General features: G+C 37.6%; 1 protein-coding gene across 3 annotated transcripts in view; it reads left to right on the forward strand.

Moving 5' to 3' along the window:
- clip2 (CAP-GLY domain containing linker protein 2) overlaps positions 1–25,430 on the forward strand; it is a 75,755-nt gene that overhangs the window by 44,711 nt on the left and 5,614 nt on the right. For 2 of the 3 annotated variants that reach the window (XM_022215405.2, XM_022215407.2), the window contains 6 exons: positions 8,179–8,562; positions 10,632–11,207; positions 11,290–11,347; positions 12,477–12,560; positions 14,377–14,533; positions 21,060–21,219. In XM_022215405.2, coding sequence (XP_022071097.2) covers positions 8,179–8,562; positions 10,632–11,207; positions 11,290–11,347; positions 12,477–12,560; positions 14,377–14,533; positions 21,060–21,219 — 1,419 coding nt within the window. Of the gene's footprint in view, positions 1–3,932; positions 3,984–8,178; positions 8,563–10,631; positions 11,208–11,289; positions 11,348–12,476; positions 12,561–14,376; positions 14,534–21,059; positions 21,220–25,430 lie in introns of all 3 variants that reach the window. The other variant, XM_022215406.2, reaches the window with a different exon arrangement.

A 25,430-nucleotide genomic window follows, 5' to 3' on the forward strand; every position in this document is an offset into this window, starting at 1 on the left:
GAGCTGCACGGGTCAACATCATGCCCCGCCTGTCTGTGGTGTCCGGATTTACATCAAAACTAGAGACATGCAAAAAAGAACTATTTCAAACTAGCAAAGTTCAATTTGGGTGTGTTTTGTTGGGACACAAACAGGTGTGAAATATAAAACTGAGCTTCAACAAACATGCAGAATAACCAATAAAGCATAATGGCATTTAGCCCTCTGAGCTTCAAACCGTTTCTGTCACGTTTTTACACACTGTGGGCTCATTTTTCTCAACGACATAAAATCCTGCACCTCTATGGAAACAGAACAACCATGACTAGAAGAAGAGAGAACTTTGAAATGTCTTTTGGGCAGTTTAACAAAGTTACAATGCCAGAAATCAAAAGGAAAAAAAAAATTATTTCGTCGTGTCTTTCTCAAAAGTACCTGAATTCTTCCTAGATGGCTCTTAATCACAGCGGAGTCAGAATTTTTACTTTATGACCCAATCTGTGTTTTGCATCTGGTTTATTTTTGATGAATTTTTGAGTGAGACAAGTAGAATAATCTGATTTTGAATACATTTCTTCTGCACTGTATGACATATTTCCAATAATTATTTAATGCTCATACCTGTCTTCTTTCAGCCCCTGAATTTTTTTCACGGGACCACATTTTTTTGCTTGTTTTTTCTTTATTTGTAGTTGTTTTTTTTTAAGATTCTGGTTAGAGCAAACAGTATCAGTATAATAAAATAATGATTTAATGCCTTCTTTCGACTCTGTGTAAACACAGCCTGCAGTTCAGGCAAAAGTCCTTGAGTTTTTGTCAGATGAACATATTTTTCTTTTATTTTTCTGAGACTTTTGCTGTTTTGTTTTTGCCAAACCTTTAATTAAAATGTGTATAAAAGTGATTTTGATGAAAATCCCAATTTTAGATTAGATCAAGGTTCCCATTTGAGTGGATGCTGTGGATGAGTAGCTTAAGGATGGTCGGAAAGTTGAAAATCTGATGATTGTTTCTGTTTTTACTGTTTCAGACTGATAAATTATGTGGGTTTTTTTGTGTGTTTTAGTTTAAAAACAAAAAGAAACAAATTTTGAAGTTCAGAGGGTTAACCTGCATAACCATTTCTTTCACACTAACAAAAAATATAATGAGTCATTGCAATAAATTTCACATAGAAAGCTATAGTTGCATAGCCTAGCCGCGCTAGACCCATGTTCTGGAGACACAAGGGTCTAGGATCGCTCGACAGGGAGGGAGGCGGGCTAAAAGGTTGTCTTTCAAATCACTCTGCAGCAGTTGGGTAGGTATACAACCAATCAGCGCAACGAATAGGCTGACGTAGTTCCGAGAGCACCGGCGGATTGTGGCTAAGTCCCATTAGCTTCCCAACCAGCGGAGCCAACTGGTATATTAAGGATTTGCCATATCCCGTGGGCATAAGTCCAAATACGTCTTTCTTCTCAATGAAACACTTCAGTGCCGTCCTTTGTTTATCTTTCAAGTTGAATTTTAGCTTCAAATCTTTAAGGGCTGTGGCCAAAGCCGAGTCGAAAGATAACTGTTTATTGTGCGCCGGTTGTTTCTGTCAGAATCGTCACGCCTCTGTCGTCACTTAGTTACGCCCGCCTTCTGACTCTACACTTCATGGTGATTCGTCCGGCCAGTTTTAGGAGCATCCAACCTCGAGCCTTATGGAGTGTAACTAGACCCACCCTGGCAGAGAATTAAATTCGTTGCCATGGGTTGTCTAGCGCGGCGAGGCTAATAGTTGCACAAAGTTCCATCAAAGAGCACTTTGCTTGTGGCAGAAAACTACATTTTGGTCTAAGAACTCTGTCTATAGCTACTTAACCAGTATTCAGGCTAGAAATGATAAAATCCTGCAGTTTAAAGCATAAGACTGGTGGTTTTCTGTCAACAAATCCTGTGAAAAGACCAAAACTTTTAAAAATGTCCAGATCCCTGTGCCCGGGTGCTTTGGTTTCTATTGAATGCATGGTTTTTAAAAACAGCTCATGAACAATATAGCTATTATTTATAGCAACTCTAATGGGAGTAAACAGTGGATTTGTTGAGGACTAATAGTTTTAGCGTGTGTTTAAGGCAACAGAACTGTAACCTTGCCAGCAAGTTGATTTCTCGCGATATTTGTGAGTTCACAAATCTCTCAAGAAAGCATCTTGTACCGCTCCCGCTTTCACTGTTCAGACAGAGCCAAGTTGGCACGGGTCAATCGCGCAGCAGTATTCGTGTGTGGGGCGGGATATCCGGATGTGAAGACGACACCAAGCGCCAGTAGATCAAAACAAACACGGCAACGGAGGACAACGATCGTGTAGATGCTGCTATTAAGTCAGTTTTAGCTGAATCTCCTATCGCTTCTTTGAAGGAAGAACAACGAGAGGCGCTTTGCGCATTTCTGGATGGTAAAGATGTTTGTGCTTTTTTACCAACGGGTTTTGGTAAGAGTTTAATCTACCAATTGGCTCCGCTCGTTGTGAAGATCCCGCGATTGGCTAAAAACAAACCTGTCAGAGGCGGGACATACTGTTGCATTGTCCAATCCGTGCGTCTTTCCTCCGAACGGATTTCCATGGAGCGGTCCCAGATTGATATTGCGGAGTACTATCAAGTACTACACAATTATTAATCTGGCTATTGCCAGGTTAACAGAACTGTGTATGTATGCAATTATGGATTTTAGGGGTCTTCTTGTTGGATTTGTTGACAAAAATTAAAATGTGGCATCACAGCAAGCTTCTTCTTTACGCCAATGGACTGTCAAAGTTTTAGAGGAGTAGTCGAAATCCAGAATTTACTGGCTTCTTTCTTTGGCCAACTCTTTTGAAAGTTACATTATATTTGGTCTTCTAGTTTTTTCATAATTTTGCCAACGGACGAACAAACACAGCTCTGGAAAAATCCTCCAATTTGAAAGTATGGCTGTCAGGCTTTGCTTTAATCTGTACACTCACAAACACAGTAGAAACTTCTGAAATCTCCAGATATCCTGTGCTGTATCCATTCGCAGATCTTGATTTATCTTGTGTGCCAAGTAAGCCAAGGCCAACGCACTGTCAAATGTCAAAGTTTTAATTTAATTCAATTCAATTTTATTTGTATAGGACCGATTACAGGTCAAATTGTATCAAGACGCTTTACAGAACCCATTTTTAGAGAAAAATTTAGAGAAAGCAGTCCAATTCCAGAATTTACTTTCTTTGGCCACTTTTTCACCAAGTTTTATGAAATTTGAAGTTGGTTGATGCTTAATTTTGCCTCCAGATGAACAAACACAGATGAAAAAATCGTCCAACTTGATGCGTCACACCTTAGATTCCCAGCTTGTGATTATTTATAGCAAAGTCTTAGTTTTTCTTTGCATTCAGGTAGAAACAGAAATCACAAAATCGCATTAACACACTGACTTTATCTGCTCCTTCCTCCTCCATTCCTTCAGACTCATCTGCTTCAGCTTTTATCTGTCTTCTGTTGCGTCAGTTTTCTTCTAAACAGTGATTTCCCTTCTTATTTAAGCCCGCCTTCTGGATCGGTTTCCTGCTGCACTTTAGGAAGCCAGGACCCATCATCTGAAATAACACCGTTGCACTTCAGCTCCAGAGAATGAATCTCCCCGAGCTCTGCGCTCACTTTTCAGCAGTTATGCGATCAGTTAACGCATGAGAAGTTCCTGAATTGCTGATGGGATTCACCAGCGATTCTTAGATAAATGTTTCAGGACAAATCGTGGTGGTTTTAGGTGCAGCACGGCGGAGGACGTCCTTTGACACGCGGCGCTGCCTTCCACAGAAAAGTCTCCTCAGTAATAATAGACCGCTGTATCGCAGATCAAACCGTGCAAGATTGTGCCTTCAATTTTCAGGCATCAAAGATAACAAAACACTTTGAAACGCTGGCTTCCCCGATGCAGTAAGGTCTCCCTCTGCCAACAGGGAAGATGCACTCACGAGGCAGTATCCTTGAGGTTGGGTAAGAGAACCAAGGTGAAAAGAAAAAGAATGATTTGATCTTGTTTTTGGCTTTGATCCGCCGCTATCTCAATTCCTGACTTCAAATTGACTTCAGATGCCGTCAAGGACATTAACCTCGCCTCGACTCCTTTCGCTGCTCTGCTCCTGTGTGTTGTGATGTGAATGCTACTCAGGCAGCATCTCTGATATGAATCAACCAGTAGCGCTGAGGTCTGCTGGAGAGTTTTCCCAGATGGTTGAAATTAACATCTGTGCAGCAGGTCTTCCTTCTTAATCTCGTTTTGCCTCTGATTGGGTCCCGGTGTGTTTGTGTGTTTGTGCACCGTCACTCTGTGGAGGTTTGTCGTCGGCTTCCCTATATTTGCTTGGCTGCTTCTAGATGGTCAGAGAATGGCTGCGCTCTCCTCTCATCTTCCACTTCTTTGCACAAACAGTGAGCTGCACAAATATTTGGACAGCGACACATTGATCGTTTGGCTCCTTAGGTTCATTGTTTTGGGTGGAAAATGATGCAATGACTTCAATATTTAACACTCAGATCCCTGAGCAGCTTATGGTGCATTTTTACCCACTGTGGGCTCATTTTTTACTGCTATATAAAGTCCTGCATCTTAATGGAAAGAGAACAAGAATGACTAGAAGTAGAGGGAACTCATAAATGTCTTTAGTGCAATAAGACACAGCTATAATGGTAGAAGTCTGAAAAAAATGAAAACACAAACATTAAATTTCTTTCATTAATTGTTTTAGAAAAATTGCAAAACCTGGAATCAACATGCACAATATTTTTCCAAGTTTCCAGAGGTGTTATCAATGCATGGAATAAAAATAGGTGCCCTATATACTATAAATATTCCACTGCTTCTGTTTTAAATTTAGTATCCTTTCTGCGCTGTGTATACACATCCTGCAGTTCAACCTAAAAGTCGATGAATTTTTGCCACTAGACTGTTGGTCACATCTGAATCAATAATCACTTTTTGGTTGCACAGAAAAGCACAGAATTTTTTTTTTACAGAATCTGCAAATGGTTTATTTTTGGCAAGGTTTTAACCTTTTTCAGTACAATAAAGCAAATTTGAGGACAATATCACAACTTTAAGCTTATATTTGATCAATTTTTCAACCAGTCAGCACATAAATAGCTCAAGGACTGTCAGAGAGTTAAAAATCCAATGATCATTTCTGTTTTTGAAATTTTTAGCATAATAAATGCTATGAATGTCGCTTTTTTTTTTTTTTTTTTTTAAAAGGACAATTTTACCTTTCAAACCAGGCAGGTTTTTCAGGTTCACAAAGTTAAGTGCAGCCGTTCAAATTAAATATGAAGCATAATGGTTTGTCTGTAAAATGCAAATCACTGGCGGGACTCCTCAAAAATAATGAGCAACTGCAGTCATGGTCTGCTAGAAAACAGGATGGTGGAATCCATCAGCATCACCTGAAAACAAAGTAATTTAGAAGCTGTTTTAACATTTTCAGAAATATCACCGAACTTTGCAGCTCTGTTTTGATGTTGTTTTGGTTTTCTAGCCTGCAAATCTAAAAGACTATATATAAGAGATGGATGTAACCACCATGATGTCACCAACTGGTTTGTGGTTTTGGTTTTTGCCATCGTAGTCTTTTGAAACCAGATGTGACAAGTGAAGGATGGAGCTGACAAGAACCTGAAGAAGCTAAAACATATCCTGGTTTATCGACTAATTTACTCCAAAACGACCATAATTTGCAAAATAAACATCATTTTGTACTGAAGGAGACTTGAAACTATCAGATGAGACCATAAACTCATTAGAAAAATGTTTACTGAGGTAACAAATCCAATGAGAAACTGGCTTATTTTTCTATTTTACAACCAGAGGAGTCGCCCCCTGCTGGCTGTTAGGAAGAAAGAGTTTTTTTTTTTAGTGACTTCTGGATACTACATCCATATTTTATATGCAGTCAGTGGTCCTAATTAACTTCATTTTCAACAGAAGCTGGCAAAGCTACTAACTGTCTGGTGAATATGTGGAGTTTTCAGCTGCTAAAGAGCCAAATATTTCCTCTAGGAGTTGGTTGGAGACCAAATAGAATCAAAACAGAGTTCAATATTGGGCCAACATTTATTATTTAACAACTCTATTAATGCTCCCACGTAGCCAAGAAATATATTAAGCAAACTTTTCAAAACATATCTTCACAGGTTATCATTTTATTTCCATTGGCCCATGGGTCTTTGTTTGATATTTTCTATTTTATACACTGTAATAAATCTGGATGTTGCTTCAGTTCCATTTATGTTGCAGGGGTGAAACGTTTCAGCTGCCAAAAACTGCTACATTTCACAAAATGTGTTTTATCCCGTTTATTCTCAGTTTATCTCAGACTTCTGGAGTCAACCAAAGTATTTACTTCAATATAATGATCTTAATAAAGTCTCAAATGAGTAAAGAACCAAGTGTAGTTCTACCAACCTGCAAAGTCATCCACTAAAAATAAAAATCTGGATTTAAAACTCGATTACAGGATATTAGATGTTTGTTCTTTAGGGGAAAAATGCTCATTTGCATTCTTTTTTTAAATTCAGATGATTTGACCAGTAGTAACAATCGATACAGAAGTTGGAGATAGTTAGCTTAGCTTAGCATAATGAATAATAACAGGGTTGAAAGGCTAATTTTATACGCTGTAAACTTAACCTAAATCTGCTGACATTTACTCTCCTTTTAGCTCAGTTTTTAAAACTAATTTATTTTTTTATTTTAATCTTTTAAACTTCTAAAAAATGCTACCAGCTCATCAAATAATGTGCTGTGGCTTGTTTATTTTCCCCTCTGAACCACAAGTAGTTTGTGGGCTTTTTTTTTGTTACTGCAATAAAAAGTCCTGCACCTCTGTGGAAACAGCATAACCATATCGTATGATACCACAAATTGGAAAAAAATAATTTGAATTTCTGTTGTTTATGTCACAAAAATGGAAAAAAAAATTGATTTGCTGCTGCATTTGTCTCAAATCTGCTCCATGTAAACACTAGCTGCAGTTAATCCCAGTTCAGTTGGAAAGTTCGTGATTTTTTTTGTTTTGTTTTTTTGCAGGATTTTTTCAGTGCTGTTTATTTTTGAGATGTGCAAAATAAAATGACTTCTTAGTTGCACTGAGAGGCCCAGAATTTTTTTTAATTTTATTTTTTTTTGGAATCTGACTACTGAAGGTTCATTTCTGGCAAAGTGCAATAAAGGATTTTGAGGACAACATCCCAATTTTAAGCTTAAATTTGGATATTTTTCCTGATGGTACTAAATATTACAGATGAGTAGTTCGAGAACCATTGAAAAGTTGAACATCCATCAAAGGTTTTGGTTTTTACAGTTTGTGTTTCTGTTTATTTGTCTCATTTTGGTGAATTTGTACACATTTCTGCAGAATTCAGAGGGTTAAAATGCACACAACCAGAAATGTTAAAAATTTATGTGCAATTTATTTTTTTTAAAGATTTTTTTAGATGAAACATGGAGAATAATAATAATGTATTTGTATCACGCTTTTCAAAATAGACACTTTAGATAGTTACATTATAAAATCAGCAAACATTTACACAGAGGAACATCATAAAACATAAAACACAACATAAAAATAGATCAGTATTGCATATTAAAACCAGTTCAGAATAAAGCGATTTTGATGAAAATATCCCAATTTTATGGGGAAATTTGGATAATTTTCCTGACAGAACTAAATGTCAGAGAAGAATAATTCAAGGACCATTGAAAAGTTGAACATCCATCAATTTTTGTTTTTGTTTTTACAGTTTCTGTTTAATGTCTAATTTTGGTGAATTGTCCAAGGGTTAAAATGCACACAACCAAAAATGTTAAAAATTCTGTGCAGTTTGTGTTAAGAATAAAGAGAAAGCACTCTGAAAGTCATTGTATCATCTTTAAAGTAAGACCTACAGCAAGGAGCCAAACAATCTGTTGCTGTCCACAAAGATAATGTATTTATTTGTACTTTATATTCACTGGAATGCACTCTACTGTCTGTAGTTTTGCCTTCCTTTCTCCTGATTTCTGCTCTGAGTGTCACCTTGTCTTTGGAATGAAGTCGTTCTGCTGCAGCGTTTTCCGTCTGTCGCAGTAATAAAGTCATTCCTCTGAAAGGCTGACGTCTTTCTGTCAGAAAACCCTTCAGACGCGGTGACTGATGTCGTTTCCTTCCTCAGCAAACCACGGTGGAGGAGCAGAGTCGCATCGTGCAGCTGGAGGAGGAGCTCGGCCTCCGGAGGGCCGAGATCGAGGAGCTCCAGGCTCAGCTCAGAGGGGCCGACGGCGGCTCGCAGAAGGCCGGTGACGGCGAGGCGACTCCGGGGAGCGACGCCCAACCGGAGACCCTCCTCCTCCGGGAGCAGCTGCTGTCAGCGGGTCGGGAACACGTCAAGGAGAGCAGCGAGCTGAAGGAGAAGTACGAGGCCGAGTTAGCAGCAGCCCAGCAGGAGATTAACTCCCTGAAGGCCGTGGTGGAGAAACAGAACCTGGAGATCAGTGAGACGAAGCAGAAGGTCCAGCAGGCCAACAAGGAGAACATGGAGATGATGGACACCTGGAAGGTATTCTGGAGCTGATTTCTAGTGACAGAAGCTTCACTCATAGCAGACTGGAGAACAAACATCACAGAGACCAGTCAAAGAAAAAGGCCATTTAGATCAGCACAGTTTTAGAGCACTTTCTGCTCAACCAGATCTGGATTTACCTGAAATTTTTGTAGCATAAAATCAGGACATTTCTAAAGATATCTGTGAAATTATAACTTGATATATTAGACTTGGAGGGAAATGAAATTGTTACGGCAGCATGAATATTCAATAAAGGGGTAAATAATAAGACAACACAGAATTTTAGGGTTTTAAGTGAAGATTAAACAAAATAAAATAAAGTGAAATAAGATAATAACAAAATTTAAAGACTATAACAGAGAAAAAATATACAAGAGTGAGTATTTTTTTGATTTTTAATTTTTATTTTATTTGTGAGAGCATACAGAAATATGCAAATGTGCATGTGTGCATTATATTATATTATATACTCACTTTCAACTGTTTTGTCTTACATTTAAATTTGAGGCTGTTTGAACAACAATATCTCAGGAAGTATTGAAGACAAAACCCTGAAGTTTTCACTGTTATATGTCATGCCATTGATTCAGAATCTGTAATATTGGAAAAGTAGGTTAAAAATGCTGTGATTGTGGGCGAGTTAAAATACATTTTAAAAAACTGCATGAAAAATCTTTAAGCACATTAACAAAAAACCGAGATAACGTAGAAGTCTATTGGTGACATTTTCTACTACAATAAGATGAGATAACTCTATTTGTTTTTTTAATTCCACAGTGGGGAAATCTGCAGTTTTTCAGCAGCAAACATTAACGGGATGAAGTGTAGAAATAAAATAAATCAAAATATACAAGAAGTACTAGTTCGAAACATTGCATTATTGCACATATCAATTGTGTTGCACAGATTTTTTTATATATTTTGAGATATTAAGACTGTTATTATTGCACAGATTGTAAGTAGTAGAATGAAATGGCATAGATTCTAGTGGATGTAGACAAGGAAAGTTTGTTTGTATAGCACAATTCATGCACAAGTCAATTCAAAGTGCCTTACAACCGCAAAGAAATGAATTACAAACATGATTTGTCATAGAAGTAAAACATAATTAAGCAATAAAATCAACATGAAAAAGTGGAAATGTAGAAAAATATGTGTGATATATCTGTGATATGAAGTACTTGATCACAAACATCAAAAGAAAACTATTTTATTTGAACCCTCATAAATTATTGAGAAGTTTTGACAAGTTGCACCACAAAAACAAAAACACTTCTGGATAGCTTCATCCAAGTAAAACAGAGCTATGAACTTTCACAATGGTTCTTATATAATATAATATTGCACTATAATATAATATAATGTTATATTATATTATATTTTATTATGTAATACAATACAATACATTGTAATTCATTATATTGTCTTTTTCATTTTTAGTGCCCACGTTGTAGGCATAAGCCTTGGTTAAGGGGAAACTTGTACAGTTTTGTGTAATTTCTTTGGGAAGCATCAGTACATTAAGTTGTGAGGAAGACATTAGCAGAATATAAACATGATCATGTTGAGAAACAACAGTCAAAATTCCAGGTTTTTATCTTTATAAGTTCCTGAAATATTGTTGCTCAAACAGCCTCAAATGTCGAAGGATAAAAAAAAAAATGTGTTGAAAGTGAGTCAGCGAGCAGTTTAAAACAACAAAATAAAAAAAAATCATGGAAAGTATTTGATACGTCAAGCTAAAATTTCACTGATAAAATTTTAAATATTGAAGATTCAAGAAGTTTGTCAGACACAGTAAAAACACAGTGGTTACCCTGAGTGATGAAATTCTTATTCTGCAAACTCCCTTCACACAACTGAAACAAATAAAATGACATAAGATAAAAATGAAACAAGAAATAATAATAAAAATAGAATAACAACAAAATGAGATAAATAATAGTTGCAAATAAAATCTGTGTGCAAATGTCCAAAGTTTATGAAAAGAAAGTTTGAAGCAAATCAATGATGGGATAATTTTATGGGAATAGCCTAATTTAATAATTCTTTGTCCTCCTCAGGCTAAGTTTGACACTTTAGTGAGCGACCACCAGCGATCCCTGGAGGAGCTGAAGGCGTCGCTGAGCGGCGACAACGCTGCTCCAGAGGGCCAAGAGCCAGACGCCCAGGAGCTGAGGGCCGCTCTGGAGGGCCTGAAGATGGAGCACCAGCTGGAGGTGGAAAACCTCAAAGCCAAACACAAGATCGAAGCCGCCATCCTGACCAAGGAGCGCGAGGACCTCAGCGCTCGTCTGCAGGAGGCCAAAGAGCAGCTGGCCGAGGGGAGCCAGGCGTGGAGGGCAGAGGTCGAAGCTCGGAGCGGGAAGCAGGCGCTGGAGGAGGCGGCCAACAAGCTGCAGAAGGCCGAGCAGAGGCTGGCGGAGGTGGAGAAGCTTCGGGAGGAGCAAGACAAGAGCACGGAGGAGCTGAGGGGGAGGCTGGAGCTGTCGGAGAAGAAGATGAGCGACTACGAGGCGCTGCAGAAAGCTCAGGCCGAGAGCCAGGAGGAGATCCAGAAGCTGGAGGAGAAACTGAGGGTGACGGCCAACCAGCTGCAGGCCATCCAGGCCGACCGCTACACGTCCCACGATGCAAATGTGAGGAGCTGGAAAACCAAAACCTGCAGGAGTTTAATCTTCACACTGTTTAACCGACCCAACTGTTTGTCCTTTATTTCAGGTGATAGAAGATAATGAACTCTCAGACGAGAAGATGAAACTGAAACAGAATATTGAAGGTAAGACTGCACATTTATTTTAATATTTTCATAAAAACAAATCTGTTGCTCTGTTCTTCATTGTATAATTACATATTCTGCTCCCAAATTTAGGCACTGATTAGTTTATTAGTGTATAAATGTGTATAAGTCCATTAATTACATGCATTTTTTTTCCTATTTACGAGCCATTTAATTAAATTTTGTTGATGAATTGTTTAACATTTTGGGAAATATGCTTACTCACTTTGTGGTGGAGAGTTAGATGAGAAAATCAATTTATCCTTTAAATGTAAGGCTGCAGTATAACTCTCTAAATGTCTGCTCTCACTGCTGATTTATTTCATTTGCTGTAATTTTTTGGCTTCCCTTAGAGCAGGAAACACAACTTACTTGGTTTCTGGTGATATTATATCTCTATTAAATATACAGTTAAATATATACTCTGTTAAATATGAATATAAAGAAGTTTGTATGCATATTTTGTTGTATTTTACCATGTTGGAATGCACCAAGCTAGCTCTTTCCCCTAGAATCCAGTCTTTATGCTAAGCTAAGCTAAGCTAAGCTAACCGGATACCTTCTGCAGCTAGCTGCTTATCTAGCAGATAAATAGCAGCAAAAACAGATTTAAGACTTAGCATTGCGGTTGACTGTTGTATGCCTATGCCTAAAAAACTTGCTGTAGCTAATAAGCTTTAGAGACGTTTGTGTGTAGATTTTGTTGTATTTGCACTTTTTACCCTGTTGGATCGGGCCATCGTAGCTATCTGTTTTCCCTTGAATCCAGTGATTATGTTAAGCTAAGCTAACCAAAACCATCTACTGCATGGCCTTATATTTACTGAACTGTTATGGGAGTCAAATCAACATTAGCATAAAATGCCAGAAAGCAATAACAGATTTAAGGCTAGAATACATTTAAAATATGGTAAATACAGAACAGTTCTTCCTATTCTTGTTTTTTCAAGAAATAAACGTAGATTTTCTAACTGACAGGCTGCAAAAAAGACAGAATCTTTGCTTCTTTGACCATAAAGATGATGTCTATGCTAAATATTAAGCTTTAATAAGATTTTATGACATCCTGAAAAGGAAACTTTTCTCCAAACAAGACCTCTGATGACTTGTTGTGTTTTCTTTCCCACAGAAACAATGGAGAAGCTGTTGAAAAGGGAAAAAGAGGTTTCTACGCTCACGTCCCAGGTTGAGGCCCTCAAATCGCAGATCGGAGGTAAATGTCACTCGTATGTCCAAAAGCTATCAGTGGCCTTCCACAAGTTTTTTTTTTAAATGCCAAGAGGTTTCTAAATATTATATATTTTTAAAATAAAACAATAATTCCTGATGATAATAATAAAAGAACAGGCCTGACATTGGAAGCATTTGCTGCCAGTTTGGGTTTAAAATTGGACAGATGTGACGTATTTCACGATGTTTAAATTTGCTCTGTTTCATGTTTATATAATGACCTTCATTAGTATCATTCTATCAGTCTATCCCTCTTTATGTGACTAATTTTCCGCCAGTCACGCCGAGTTCACCGCGTTCGTCTTCGCCACCGTGTTCTTTGATCACCGCTGAGAAAATCTGCCCTTTTTTTTTGAAAAGTTCCATCACATCAAAAGGGAAAAAAAAAAGCATGTTTCGTGTAGTGCAGCTAATCAAACTGACACACTTTGAAGAACGGAGTATAAATAATTTAAAAAGGAGAAAAGAACAATACTCAAAGTGAAGAGCAGTTGCGTGGTTTTTATTTTATGGGGCTGTTTTCAGTGCATGAACAGAAAATCTGACAGTTTTTCCATCTTTTTTTGGACTTTCTGTGGGAGTTTCAGCTGCTTTTGACCAAACGCTGCTGCAAATAATTAATCCAAGGAGAGCAGAGAGGAGAAATTGGGAATTAGCAGTAAGGCAATTTTAATAAAAAGACTTCTGTCATTATTTTTTCACTTAGCAAAGCTCTTATAAGAGCAAAAAAAGGCTTATTATGCTCTAGTAGGTTGTTTTAGTCATGAATAATAAGACAGAAATTGAAAATTGAGCATGAAGTTGATGCATTTAGTTGTTTAAGACCCTGCAATATCAGTTTCACGAGTATAAATAAGTGCAGAATAAAGGATTTCTGGAATTAACATAAGAATAATCTTATTTTGTATTTGGTATTAATCACTGGATGTCCCCATAGCAAAAGAAATCTGATTTGATTTAATTGTATTTTTCCTGCACATTTAATGAACATAAATAATAAAAAACTACATGAATAAAATCAAAAACCCTTCATATTCTTTCAACAAATTGCTTCAACTGTTCATACACTAGTTATTAATGCTAAATATGAGGAGTTTTAATAATCATCTTGTTTAATTACCCACTGAGCCCCAAGACAAGTCATTGGTAAATAAACAGCAGAAATTGCAGTTTATCAGAGCTAGAAAGTGTAAAAAGAGAAAGAATCGCCAGGATTTCGATCCTTGAACTAACAACGTTAATAACTGCATCAAATCTAACCTTACAATCAGGATACTTCTCTAAAATGCCCTTACTTATGTAAATAATTCTGTAAAAATCAACCCACATTCTGTAAAACACAAAAAATTCTGTGCTCCTCATTGCAACCAAGAAGCCATTAATGATTCACCTGCAACCAACTTTCACATGGGAAAAATTCAGAGTTCATGTGGCTAAAGTGGGTTGAACTGCAGGCAGTGTTTGCACAGAGCAGAGAGGAGACAATCACGGAAACAAACTGAAAATGTAAATAGAATATCTATACAATGTAAATGTACTGCCATTTTTTCTAGTATTTTTAACACCTGTGGGATTTTTTTAATATAGAAAAATTGATTTCGGTTTCTTGTTTCAGTTTTTGTAAATCAAATAATCAATAATAATTAAATTCTGTATACTTCTAGATATGGTTGTTCTATTTCCATAGAGGTCCACGACCAATTTAGGGAAAAAATGAGCCCTCAGTGAGTAAAAATGTGAAAAAAAACCACCTAGAAACTGCTATTGTAATTTTTTTTTTTTTCATTTTTTTCCTCTAGCTCTGGAAAGCAAAGTTCGCTCGGGGGAGAAGAAAGTGGAATCTCTGGCCAGGGAGAAGATGCGAGTGGAGGCAGAGCTGGAGTCCATGACCAAGAAGTCCCATGATGCATCTGGGCAGCTGGTCAGCATTAGCCAGGAGCTGCTGAAGAAGGAGAGGTAATCTATCGATTTTCCATCCGGCCTCAGCACTTTGTGGACGGCCCGGGTGAAAAATGATGTCCGTGTATGTGGAGACGTGGCGTAAAAAAGCGTCTTATTATCTGTCTGATAATGGGCCAGAGACACGTTATTGATTTTATCGTATGCATTGTAAGCTAAGCGTGAGCTCGGTGCTTTTCTCTCAGAGTTCATCGCCTTCGTGTTTTAGCGAGGCTCAGTGGGACTTAACTGTCCAGAAACTGTGGAAACGAGGATTCAGCATGTTCCACGTCATGACTTAGTTTCTTTAATTTCCACCTTTACTGTCCCACAGAGCAAATATGTTCTGTGAACAGCAAAAACACATAATAAAATGTAATTTAAGAGGAATGCAAACTGTGGCTTCTGCGATGTTACGCTAAAATGTAATTATGTGATAAATTAAAATATTAATTAACGCACTTGTAGATAAAGTCAAGAAACTCCTATTTTAAAAATGGTCATGTTAGAAAATGCCTTCAGGTTTAGTACATAATTGTGGAACATGAATCCTCTGAACTCAAAGAAATTTGTGGCTGTTTTTCTCACATTTTCACTCACTGCATTCTAAAGTCCTGCACCTCTGTGGAAATGGAACGACCATGACTAGAAGGAGGGAGAATTAAAAAAAAAATCCAATTCCATAAAACAGAAAAAAGAAAACAAATCAAGTTACATTTATTTTTTCTTTTTAAAAAAATAAAAAACAAACAAACATGCATTGTGTAAACACTGCCTGCAGTCCTGTTGGTCACAGTTGAGCCACTCATCCCTTCACGGTTACACCAAAAAAAGCAGAATTTTCAGGTTTTTAGAGAATCTGGTTTGAGCAAATGGTTTCTGTTTTATGATTTTTTTTTAAATGAGACATGAAGAATGTAGGAATTTTGATGAAATATTTGGTTTTTAAGTCAAACCAAATGCACATCATTGTAAAGAAGCCTAAAGACTGTCAAAAAAATAATAATGATTATAAAATAATAATCATTATAATATAAAATAATAATAATTGCATTATATTTAAATAATATTACAATTGATTAGAATATTACTAATAGCTATTACTGCTGTTGTTGTTATTATTATTATTAAAAATATTGATAATAATAAACAATAGTAATAATTTATTATTTAATATTATACTTATATACATATATAAGTTATTATTATTATTACTTTGGTCTTACATTACTGTTATTTTTGACAAAATAAGAACAATAATGATGATTATTATTATTATATTCTATAATAGTAATAATAACCATTATATAGTAGTAACAGTAATAATAATAATAATAATGATTATTATTATTATTACTATTATTATTATTATTATTAGTAGTAGTAGTAGTAGTATTTTGACAGTCTTTAGGCTTCTTATCCATGATGTGCCGTTCGGTTAGGCTTTAAAACTAGATATTTAATCAATAATCACTTCATTCTATATGCCTCATTTAAAATCTCATCCTAAATGCCTAAAATGCGATGATTGCTTTTGTTTTACAATTTCTGGCTCTGAAAATTGCTGTAATTTCTGTGATTTTGTACAGACAGCATGTCTTTAAAAACACCTTTGTGGGTTTTGACGTTCAGAGGGTTGATATCTCTAATATTTCTAACACTGTGGACACATTTTGCCATAAATTAAGGCAGAATTTATTGTATTTTGCAACCTAAAAGAGACTAAAACCCTGAATCTACAGCCTGACTCTGAGGGGAACTGCAGAATTAGATGTTTGTCATTCAGAGCGACCCCGTTTATGCTTCACGCTGCCGTTTGACCCGTTATTAATACAAACACGGCGATTGGTGCAGCTCCAACGTGATGGATGAGTGTTTGTGTTCAGATCCGTATCAGAAACTTTAGGAACATATTTGACTTTCTGCCAGCAAATCCTGACTTCTTCTGGGAGCCTGGGAGAAAACCCAGCCAGAGGTCGGACTCTCCCCCTGATCGTCAGCATTTACTTCACTTTTCCAGTCTGTTTTTGTGGCTTTAACTCAAGCTGTCAAATTAAACTCTGATAATTTATATTATTTAACCAAATATGTGCAAAAAGAAAGTTTTTAGGGAGGTGCATGGATGGGTCCAGACTCCTTCAGCTCCACACATTGGTCTAATAGTATCACATTATGGCTTCCCACATTATGCGGCCCTTACATTATTGATGGTTATGATGCTAGAAAACGCCATGCAGCACTAAAAAGCAGACTTATTGGCTGTCGTCGTTATGTTCCCTAATGTCAGCTGCAATATGCTTTTGGGAAAACAGACTCTCAGTTTGCCTCAGAAAATAGATCTTTTGAGCGTTTTTCCACATTTTTATCTGAAGATGGTGAAATAACTCAAGAAAAGCTGCCACTGGAAAGCCACATAGTAAAAGAAAATCACATTTTTTTCAAGATGTGAATGATAAAACTGTGATAAAATACGCAAACAATAGCGTGGATGTTGCAGCAAACAGTAAAGGGAGAATACATTATGAATGAGTGGTTGACAATGTTTTGATCATGAAAAATTAAAGATCCTTTTTGTGTTTTTTAAAACTGCATTAAAGCATTTTGGCCACTTGGAGACAACAGAAAGAAGCTGTGAACATAATGTTAACATACTACTGTGTCTCTCACCTCATAAACTTCATTTCTTTACTGCGATGTAAAGTCCTGCAGCTTTTTGGAAACAGCACAGCCATGAATACAAGGAAAGAGAACTCCAAAAGCAGCAGCATTTATTGCCATAAATCGCTCAAATTTATCTAAAAAGAAAACAGAAAAAAGCAGGAATCAACATGTGCAACGTTTTCCAGGTTCCTCCAGATGTGACCAACGCTGGAAAAAGGGACAGTGACTTTTAATTAGTCCCTCATTTTTTGCCATTTTACCGTTGGCTGCAGATAAAACACTAATGGATGTACCGAAGACTGGAGAATATTTTGTTTTTTAGAGAATCTAGTCCTTGAAAACTATTTATTTTTGGCATTTTTGTAAACGAGACAGGTGCAATTGTTTTTACCGTTTCATTCTATGATAAGTGGTGTAATTTAGTCCATTTGTTAGAAAATGCCTTTAGAAGAGGTGACTGTTGTGGACCAGGAAGTAGCAAAGATTAGTAAGGATGAAGTGAGGAGGGCATTGAAGAGGATGAAGAGTGGAAAGGCATTTGGTCCTGATGATTTACCTGTGGAGGTATGGAAGTGTCTCGGAGAGGTAGCAGTAGAGTTTCTGACTGGGTTGTTCAACAGGATCTTAGATAGTGAGAAGATGCCCGAGGAATGGAGGAGAAGTGTGCTGGTGCCCATCTTTAAGAACAAGGGAGATGTGCAGAGTTGTGGCAACTACAGAGGAATAAAGCTGATGAGCCACACGATGAAGCTATGGGAAAGAGTAGTTGAAGCTAGACTAAGGGCAGAGGTGAACATCTGTGAGCAGCAGTATGGTTTCATGCCAAGAAAGAGTACAACAGATGCAATATTTGCTTTGAGGATGTTGATAGAGAAGTACAGAGAAGGTCAGAAGGAGCTGCATTGTGTCTGTAGATCTGGAGAAAGCTTATGACAGGGTGCCCAGAGAGGAACTGTGGTTTTGTATGAGGAAGTCTGGAGTGGCAGAGAAGTATGCTAGAGTGGTGCAGGACATGTATGAGGACTGTAAGACAGTGGTGAGATGTGCTGTAGGTGTGACAGAGGAGTTCAAGGTGGAGGTGGGAGTACATCAGGGATCAGCTCTGAGCCACATCTTGTTTGCTATGGTGATGGACAGGATGACAGATGAGGTTAGACAGGAGTCTCCATGGACTATGATGTTTGCAGATGACACTGTGATCTGTAGTGAGAGCAGGGAACAGGTGGAGGAGAAGCTAGAGGCGTGGAGGTTTGCCCTGGAAAGGAGAGGAATGAAGGTTAGCCGCAGGAAGACGGAGTATCTGTGTGTGAATGAGAGGGACCCAAGTGGAAGAGTGAGGTTACAGGGAGAAGAGATCAAGAAGGTGGAGGATTTTAAGTACTTAGGGTCAACAGTCCAGAGCAATGGAGAGTGTGGAAAAGAGGTGAAGAAGCGTGTACAGGCAGGCTGGAACGGCTGGAGAAAAGTGTCAGGTGTGATGTGTGACAGAAGAGTTTCAGCTAAAATGAAAGGAAAGGTTTACAAAACTGTGGTGAGACCAGCCATGTTGTTTGGTCTGGAGACAGTGTCCCTGATTAAAAGACAGGAGGCAGAGCTGGAGGTAGCAGAACTGAAGATGCTGAGGTTCTCTCTGGGAGTGACCAGGATGGATAGGATCAGGAATGAGAACATCAGAGGGACAGCACATGTTAGAGGCTTTGGAGATAAAGTCAGAGAGGCCAGACTGAGATGGTTCAGACATGTCCAGAGGAGAGAGAGTGAATATATTGGTAGAAGGATGCTGAGTTTCCCGCTGCCATGCAGGAGGCCTAGAGGAAGACCAAAGAGGAGGTTTATGGATGTGGTTAAAGAGGACATGAAGGTAGTAGGTGTGAGAGGAGAGGATGCAGCAGACAGGGTTTGATGGAGGCAATTGATTCGTTGTGGCGACCCCTGAAGAGAAAAGCTGAAAGGAAAAGAAGAAGATTAGAAAATGCCTTTAATATATATAATATTTACTCCACAGACATAAATATTCCAGAGGAGCACAGAATTTATTTTACTTTATTTTTGTTTTACAGAATCTGGTTTGAAAAAATTGGCAATTTTTAAAAGGAGAATGGAGAATAAACAGATTTTGATGAAATAGCTGAATTTCAAGCTTAGATTTGGATTATTTTTCTGATTAACTAAATATTTACAGATGAGTAGATCACAGACTGCGCTGGAAACTTAAAATTCAGACAATATTTCCTGTTTTTACAGTTTTGTTTTATGATAAATGGTGTAATTTAGTTGATTTGAAATAACATCACGCAATATCATTCAATATTTACATGCACGGTAAATATTGCAGAGGAAAACAGTATTATGGATGGAGAAAACAGTAAGTGAGGAAGGTAAAGTAGACAGATTTTGATAAAATAATAGAATTTTGAGCTTAGATATGGATAATTTTGCTGATGAAATTACACCTTTATATATGAGTAGTTCACAGATTGTGCTGGAAAGTTAAACTCTGACAATATTTTCCTATTTTTACTGTTTCCTTCTATAATAAATGACGTACGTTTTATGGAAAAAATAAGTTGTTAATACTTACCCTACAGACATATACAGTAAATATTGCAGAGGAGTGCAGATTTTTTTGTTTTTTACAGAATCTGGTTTGAGAAAACGTTTAATTTTTTGGCATGTTTCTAAATAAGGCAGGTATATAAAAGTAGTTTTGATGAAATAACACTATTGTAAGCTTAGATACGGATCATTGTTTCTGATGAAAGTACATATTTATAGATGAGTAGTTCACAGACTGTGTTGGAAGGTTCAAAATCTGACAACATTTCCTGTTTTTACTGTTTTGTTCTGTGATAAATAATGTAAATTTGCCAATTTAAAATAAAAAACAGCCTTTCATATTTACTCCACAGAGATGTATAGTAAATATTGTGGAGAAGCACAGAATTAATTTATTTTTTCACAGAATCTAGGTCTGTCTTGAAAACGGTTTGTTTTTGGTACTTTTCTAAATAAGACGGGTACAAAGCAGTAATTTTTATGCAATAACACGGTTTCTTTCTGTGATAAATGGTGTCATTTTGGTGATTTTAAAAAAATATCATGCAATATTCATGTGTACAGTAAATATCTCAGAGAAACGCAGAGTTTTGGATCGAGAAAAACAAGGTTTATTGAGGCAATTTTTCAAGTGGGACGTGCAGAATAAATGTTGGTTAAATGCAACATTTTAAGCTTCGATTTGTACTTTTCTTGATCCAGTGGCAAGACATTCAAAATGTGCAACTTGTTCTGTTTTTACTGCATCTTTCTCAGATAATCTGTGTATTTTTGTCAGTTTTCTAAACAAACAAATTATGCCTTTCAAACCCTCTGGCGTATTTTTGGGGTTCAGAGGGTTCATGTAAAAATATTAAGCTGAAAAGTTGCTCCTATTGTTTCATTCTTGTATGAAAATAATGCTCCTATGAGTGCAATGCAGGATCACCACCCTGCACTTTAAGTCAGTGTTTTAAGGTTCCAACACCTTTGTCTGGTGCTTTAATAATATACATCTATTGGCAAACGTCCAAATATATATTAATAAAATGGGGCGCCAACCAGTCTGACCTACAGTGAGAATATCCGCCTCCACAGTCCCCACCGGCCTGTCTGGGTTCCATATTTGAATACTGGGTTGATAAGCTTTTAAATAATAATGACCTCTGAGACCTTTGATTTCACAGCCAAACTGCAGCGCTCCTCTCTGCTTGTTGCACTTTAGAGCTGTCCGGTTTCTGAAAAACCTGCAGTCCAGATAGAAAACAAAACCAAAACACCCCATGGAAATTAGAAATACTCACACTGTTTGTTTGCTCCTCTGCCCTCTTGCCTTCATTTGCCGCAGGAGTCTGAACGAATTGAGGGTGCTGCTGCTGGAGTCGCATCGTCATTCTCGGGACATGGAGAAAGACCTGAACCGAGAAGTCCACAAGGCCGAGTGGAAGGTGAAGGAGCAGAAGCTTCAGGACGACATCAAGACGCTGCGAGAAAAACTGCTTTTACTGGTGAGACGACAACATAACACCGCTTCAGGGCTGTCAGAAAGTCACATTTTTAGACTTTTACTCCTGTTTATAGTCAGCACAGAAATCTACCATGTGCTTCATCCACACCGATCAGGTCTAACATTCTGACCACAGACTTGAATGAATAACACTGATTATGTCTTCATCATGGCTCCTGTTAGTGGGTTGGATAAATTAGGCAACAAGTGAACGTTTTATCCTCAAAGTTGACGTTAGAAGCAGGAAAAATGGTGTAACGATTTGAGGGAATTTGACAAGAGGACTGGGTCAGAGCATCTCCAGAACTGCAGCTCTTGTGGGGTGTTCCTGGTCTGCAGGGGTCTGGATCTATCAAAAGTGGTCCAAGGAAGAAACAGTGGAGAAGTGGCGACAGGGTGATGGACCACAGAGGGTCATTGATGCACATGGACAGGAAGACTGGACATCATTATGGTCTGATGTAACAGACTGCTGAAAAAAATTAGTGCTGGTTCTGATAGAAAGGTGTCAGTTTGTTGCGTATGGGACGAGTCAGGGTGCTCATGCTGAGCCCTGTGCACCGCCAAAAGACCAACAATGGACCTCAGAACTGGACCACAGAGCAATGGAAGAAGGTGGCCTGGTCTCATAAGTCTTGCTGGTATTCCTAGCTGTGTATACTGTTCTTTTGCCAGCTGTGCACATTGTTGCAAGCAAACAAAACTACAAAAAAAAAAAATGCCCCAAGCATTATTATCGAAATCTCGTAGAAAATAACCAAAACTCGTCCACAATCACTAAAACTTATCTAGAAGTACAAAGATTTGTCTAAATTCTGTCCAAAATTAAGTGAAATCCATCCAAAATGACTTAAGTTTATCCAAAATTGAGACAAAATCACAGAAAAAGGTCTTAAATGAATTGAATGTGTCCAAAAAAATGTCAAATTGTGTCTTTAAGACCTACAGTGTTCTCGAAATGATTCAGAATTAGACTAAAGTGACATAAATCTCATCAAGAATATTTTTCTAATTGTCCCAAATGACTAAAATTCATCCAGAATTCCTAAAATGTGCCAGAATTCAATGAACTCTGTCCTAAATGACTGAAACTTGTCCAAAATACATGAAGAAAATGGCCTAGAATGACCCAAAATTAGTCCAAAACGTGCAAATAGAAGAAAGAAGGTGCAAAAATATCATGTCCTTGTGTGTACTGTTCTGCTTGTAGCTGCACACATCACTGCAAATACACAAAACTAGACCTAAACTATTTTCACAATGACATAAATCTGGTCAACAATTACCCAAAATAGTCCAAAATGACTACAACTTAACTAAAATTCCTAAAATTTGTCTAAATTGTGTCTGAAATTAGGTGAAATCTTTCCAAAATGGCTTACACTACAGCTGAAAAGTTTGGGGTCACCCAGACAGTTTCTTTTTTTCCATGAAAACTCACACGTTTGTTCGTGTGCTAACAGAACTGCATAACACAAATTTATCCAAAACTGATCCAAAATGACAGGAAAAAAAAGTCTAAAATGACTCAGACGTGTCTAAAAGGTAGTCAGATTGTGTCCTTAAGGACTACAATGTTCTCAAAATGACTAAAAAATGAGTCTAAAATTGCATAAACTTTGTCACAAATATTTTTCTAAATGACTAAAACTTTTCCAAAATTCTTCAAATCTGTCAAAAATGATATGAAATACATACAAAAGTTTATCCAAAATTAATCCAAAATGGCTAAAACTTGTCCAAAATGCATAAACAATTGTCCAGAATGAATCAAAATGCACATGGATGGCAGGTGTGTGGCTTACCTGGGAACACATGGTACCAGGATGCATTATGCAACGTTCTGCTGGGAAACCTTGGGTCCTTCCAACCATGTGGATGTCACTTTGCCCTACCTAAGCATTGCTGCAGACCATGTGCACACTTTCATGGAAACAGTATTCCCTGATGGCCTCTTTAAGAAACAAAGCAACAATGTTTCAGGAATGGTTTGAGGAGCACAACAACTAGTTTGAGGTGTTGACTTGGCCTCCAAATTCCCCAGATTTCAATCCAGTCCAGCATCTGTGGATGTGCTGGACAAACAAGTCCGATACATGGAGGTCCCACCTCACAACTTCCAGGACTTAAAGGATCTGCTGCTAACATCTTGGTTCCAGATACCAAAGAACACCTTCAGGGTCTTGTGGAGTCCACCGACATAATATTCAGTGTTTCCCCTCCTATATGACCGACGAGGTGGGCCGCCTCGCTGGTGTAGGCCACCGCCTCATTACAATTTTGCCGACATTGCCGCCTCACTGGTCCGCACCAAAAAAAAAAAAAAAAAAGCAATGCTAAATATTAGAAAGCATTGACACATAAGTCCGGCTGAAATCAACAAGTCAGAATGGCAGCCTTTTCTCCCCGTGGGTGAAGACAGCACGGCACATCCCCGTTGGTCGGTAACACTCAGTTCTCCTATGACATCCCGCGAGTTCGTGTTCTCACGAACGAGACAAATGATTTCAGCGGAATATAAAGTTCCTAGTTTCTTTTGATAAAATGATTTATAGAGTGCCCGAAATTCTATCATTCAATGGCAAAACAAATTCTGTGTTCAAATTCTAGTTCGGTGTTCAAAAAGGTAACAGTTTTGAAAACAGAACTAACTCCTTCAGAAAACCAGTTGTTAACCCAGAGTTGAAGTTTTCTTTCACATTTTTAAATAAAATGAAGGTCATGACATCACCTTTTTATTATAAATAAAAATGAAGTGGGAATTTGGTACCTAACATGTAGTTGTTTTCAGAAAAAAAAAAGTAAAAGTCACCACTTGATTCCAGATTCAAGTCCTTTGTCGTCTTTTTCAAATTTGTAATAAGAACTGATGTGGCATTTTGGAATGGCTTGTGGAAATCTGACCAGAATATAATAGACTGGACTAGTTGACATGTTTTGAGCGCAAGGACAAGTGGGTTTATATTTGTCATATTTTCTCCCTATCACTAATTTTTAGAAAAGAAACATGAAAATTTTATTTAATTTGGTTTTTGGAAATGGCTACAAATACAACAAAATGTGCTCCAAATTGTGCCAGAATGCCCCATTTTACATCGTGATTTTCAAAATTTTTACGGGGGGGCCATGCCCCCGGACCCCCCTAGCTGCTTCGCGCCTCTGGCGCAACCCACCACCTCACAGCCATTTCAACCCCGGGGAAACACTGATATTAGACAGGTGGTCATAAAGTTAGACCTGATCGTTGTATAAATTAGTTTGAAAACATGGAAGTATGTGAGTTTGACTGGACTCAGACAACATTTTGCTTTTATAAAACCTCCGCTGAGGTCATCAGTTCTCAGTTTCTGACTCAGCACAACAGGAATTAAAAGGAACATCCGTGTCTTTTAGATCGTTATTGTTAACCTTAGCTGGAAAGATGATTTAACGTCTCTTCTCTGAAAAGAAAATGCCTAGAACAGCATCTCTCTGAAATGGCCTTTGCCGTATCCTGCGGCCTGCAATGTTAAAGAAACACTTTTCTATTTCCATGCTGCCGTTTTAATAAAGAAGGATCGGATAGAAAACTGTCAAACTCGGTGTAGCAGCAGCCAAAACATCACTAATGCAGACTGATGAAGCTCCTCCAGAGCCAAAGTGGTACTAATGATGAGGAATACGTTGATTTTGATGTGTAAAATAATGAATGGGTCAAGTTTGACTTTGAAACCTAAGATGTTGTATGATGTGTACGTTTTCATTTAAAATAATATATCCGATGAATACATAAACCTTTAAAGCTGGAAAGGGGCTTGAAAGGCATGTTGTTCTTTGAAAAAACAGCCAAATTTCATGATTTATGAGAGCAAGAAGCTGATAAACAAAAACAACCAATGTTTTTTTTTTCAGCTGTCTGTCAGTCCTTGAACTACTCATCTGTGATTCGCCTTTCTATGGGGGAAGCTTCACCAAAGAGCAAATTTCCATCAAAATCACTTCATTCAAAAAAATTGCCAAAGCAGTTTGCTCTAATCAGATTCTGTAAAAAATAAAATAAAATAAAAATCTGTGCATCTCGGCGCAACTAAGGAGCCTTTATTGGCTCTGAGTAGACCATGATAAAAATTCAGAGGTTTTCGGGGTGAACTGGGATGAACTGCAGGCAGTGCTTTCACCGGGTTGATAGGATCAAGTAAGGAAACAGATGTAATTATTGAAATATCTATAGTC

The sequence above is a fragment of the Acanthochromis polyacanthus genome, chromosome 17, assembly GCF_021347895.1.
Source record: "Acanthochromis polyacanthus isolate Apoly-LR-REF ecotype Palm Island chromosome 17, KAUST_Apoly_ChrSc, whole genome shotgun sequence".
Classification (NCBI taxonomy): domain Eukaryota; kingdom Metazoa; phylum Chordata; class Actinopteri; family Pomacentridae; genus Acanthochromis; species Acanthochromis polyacanthus.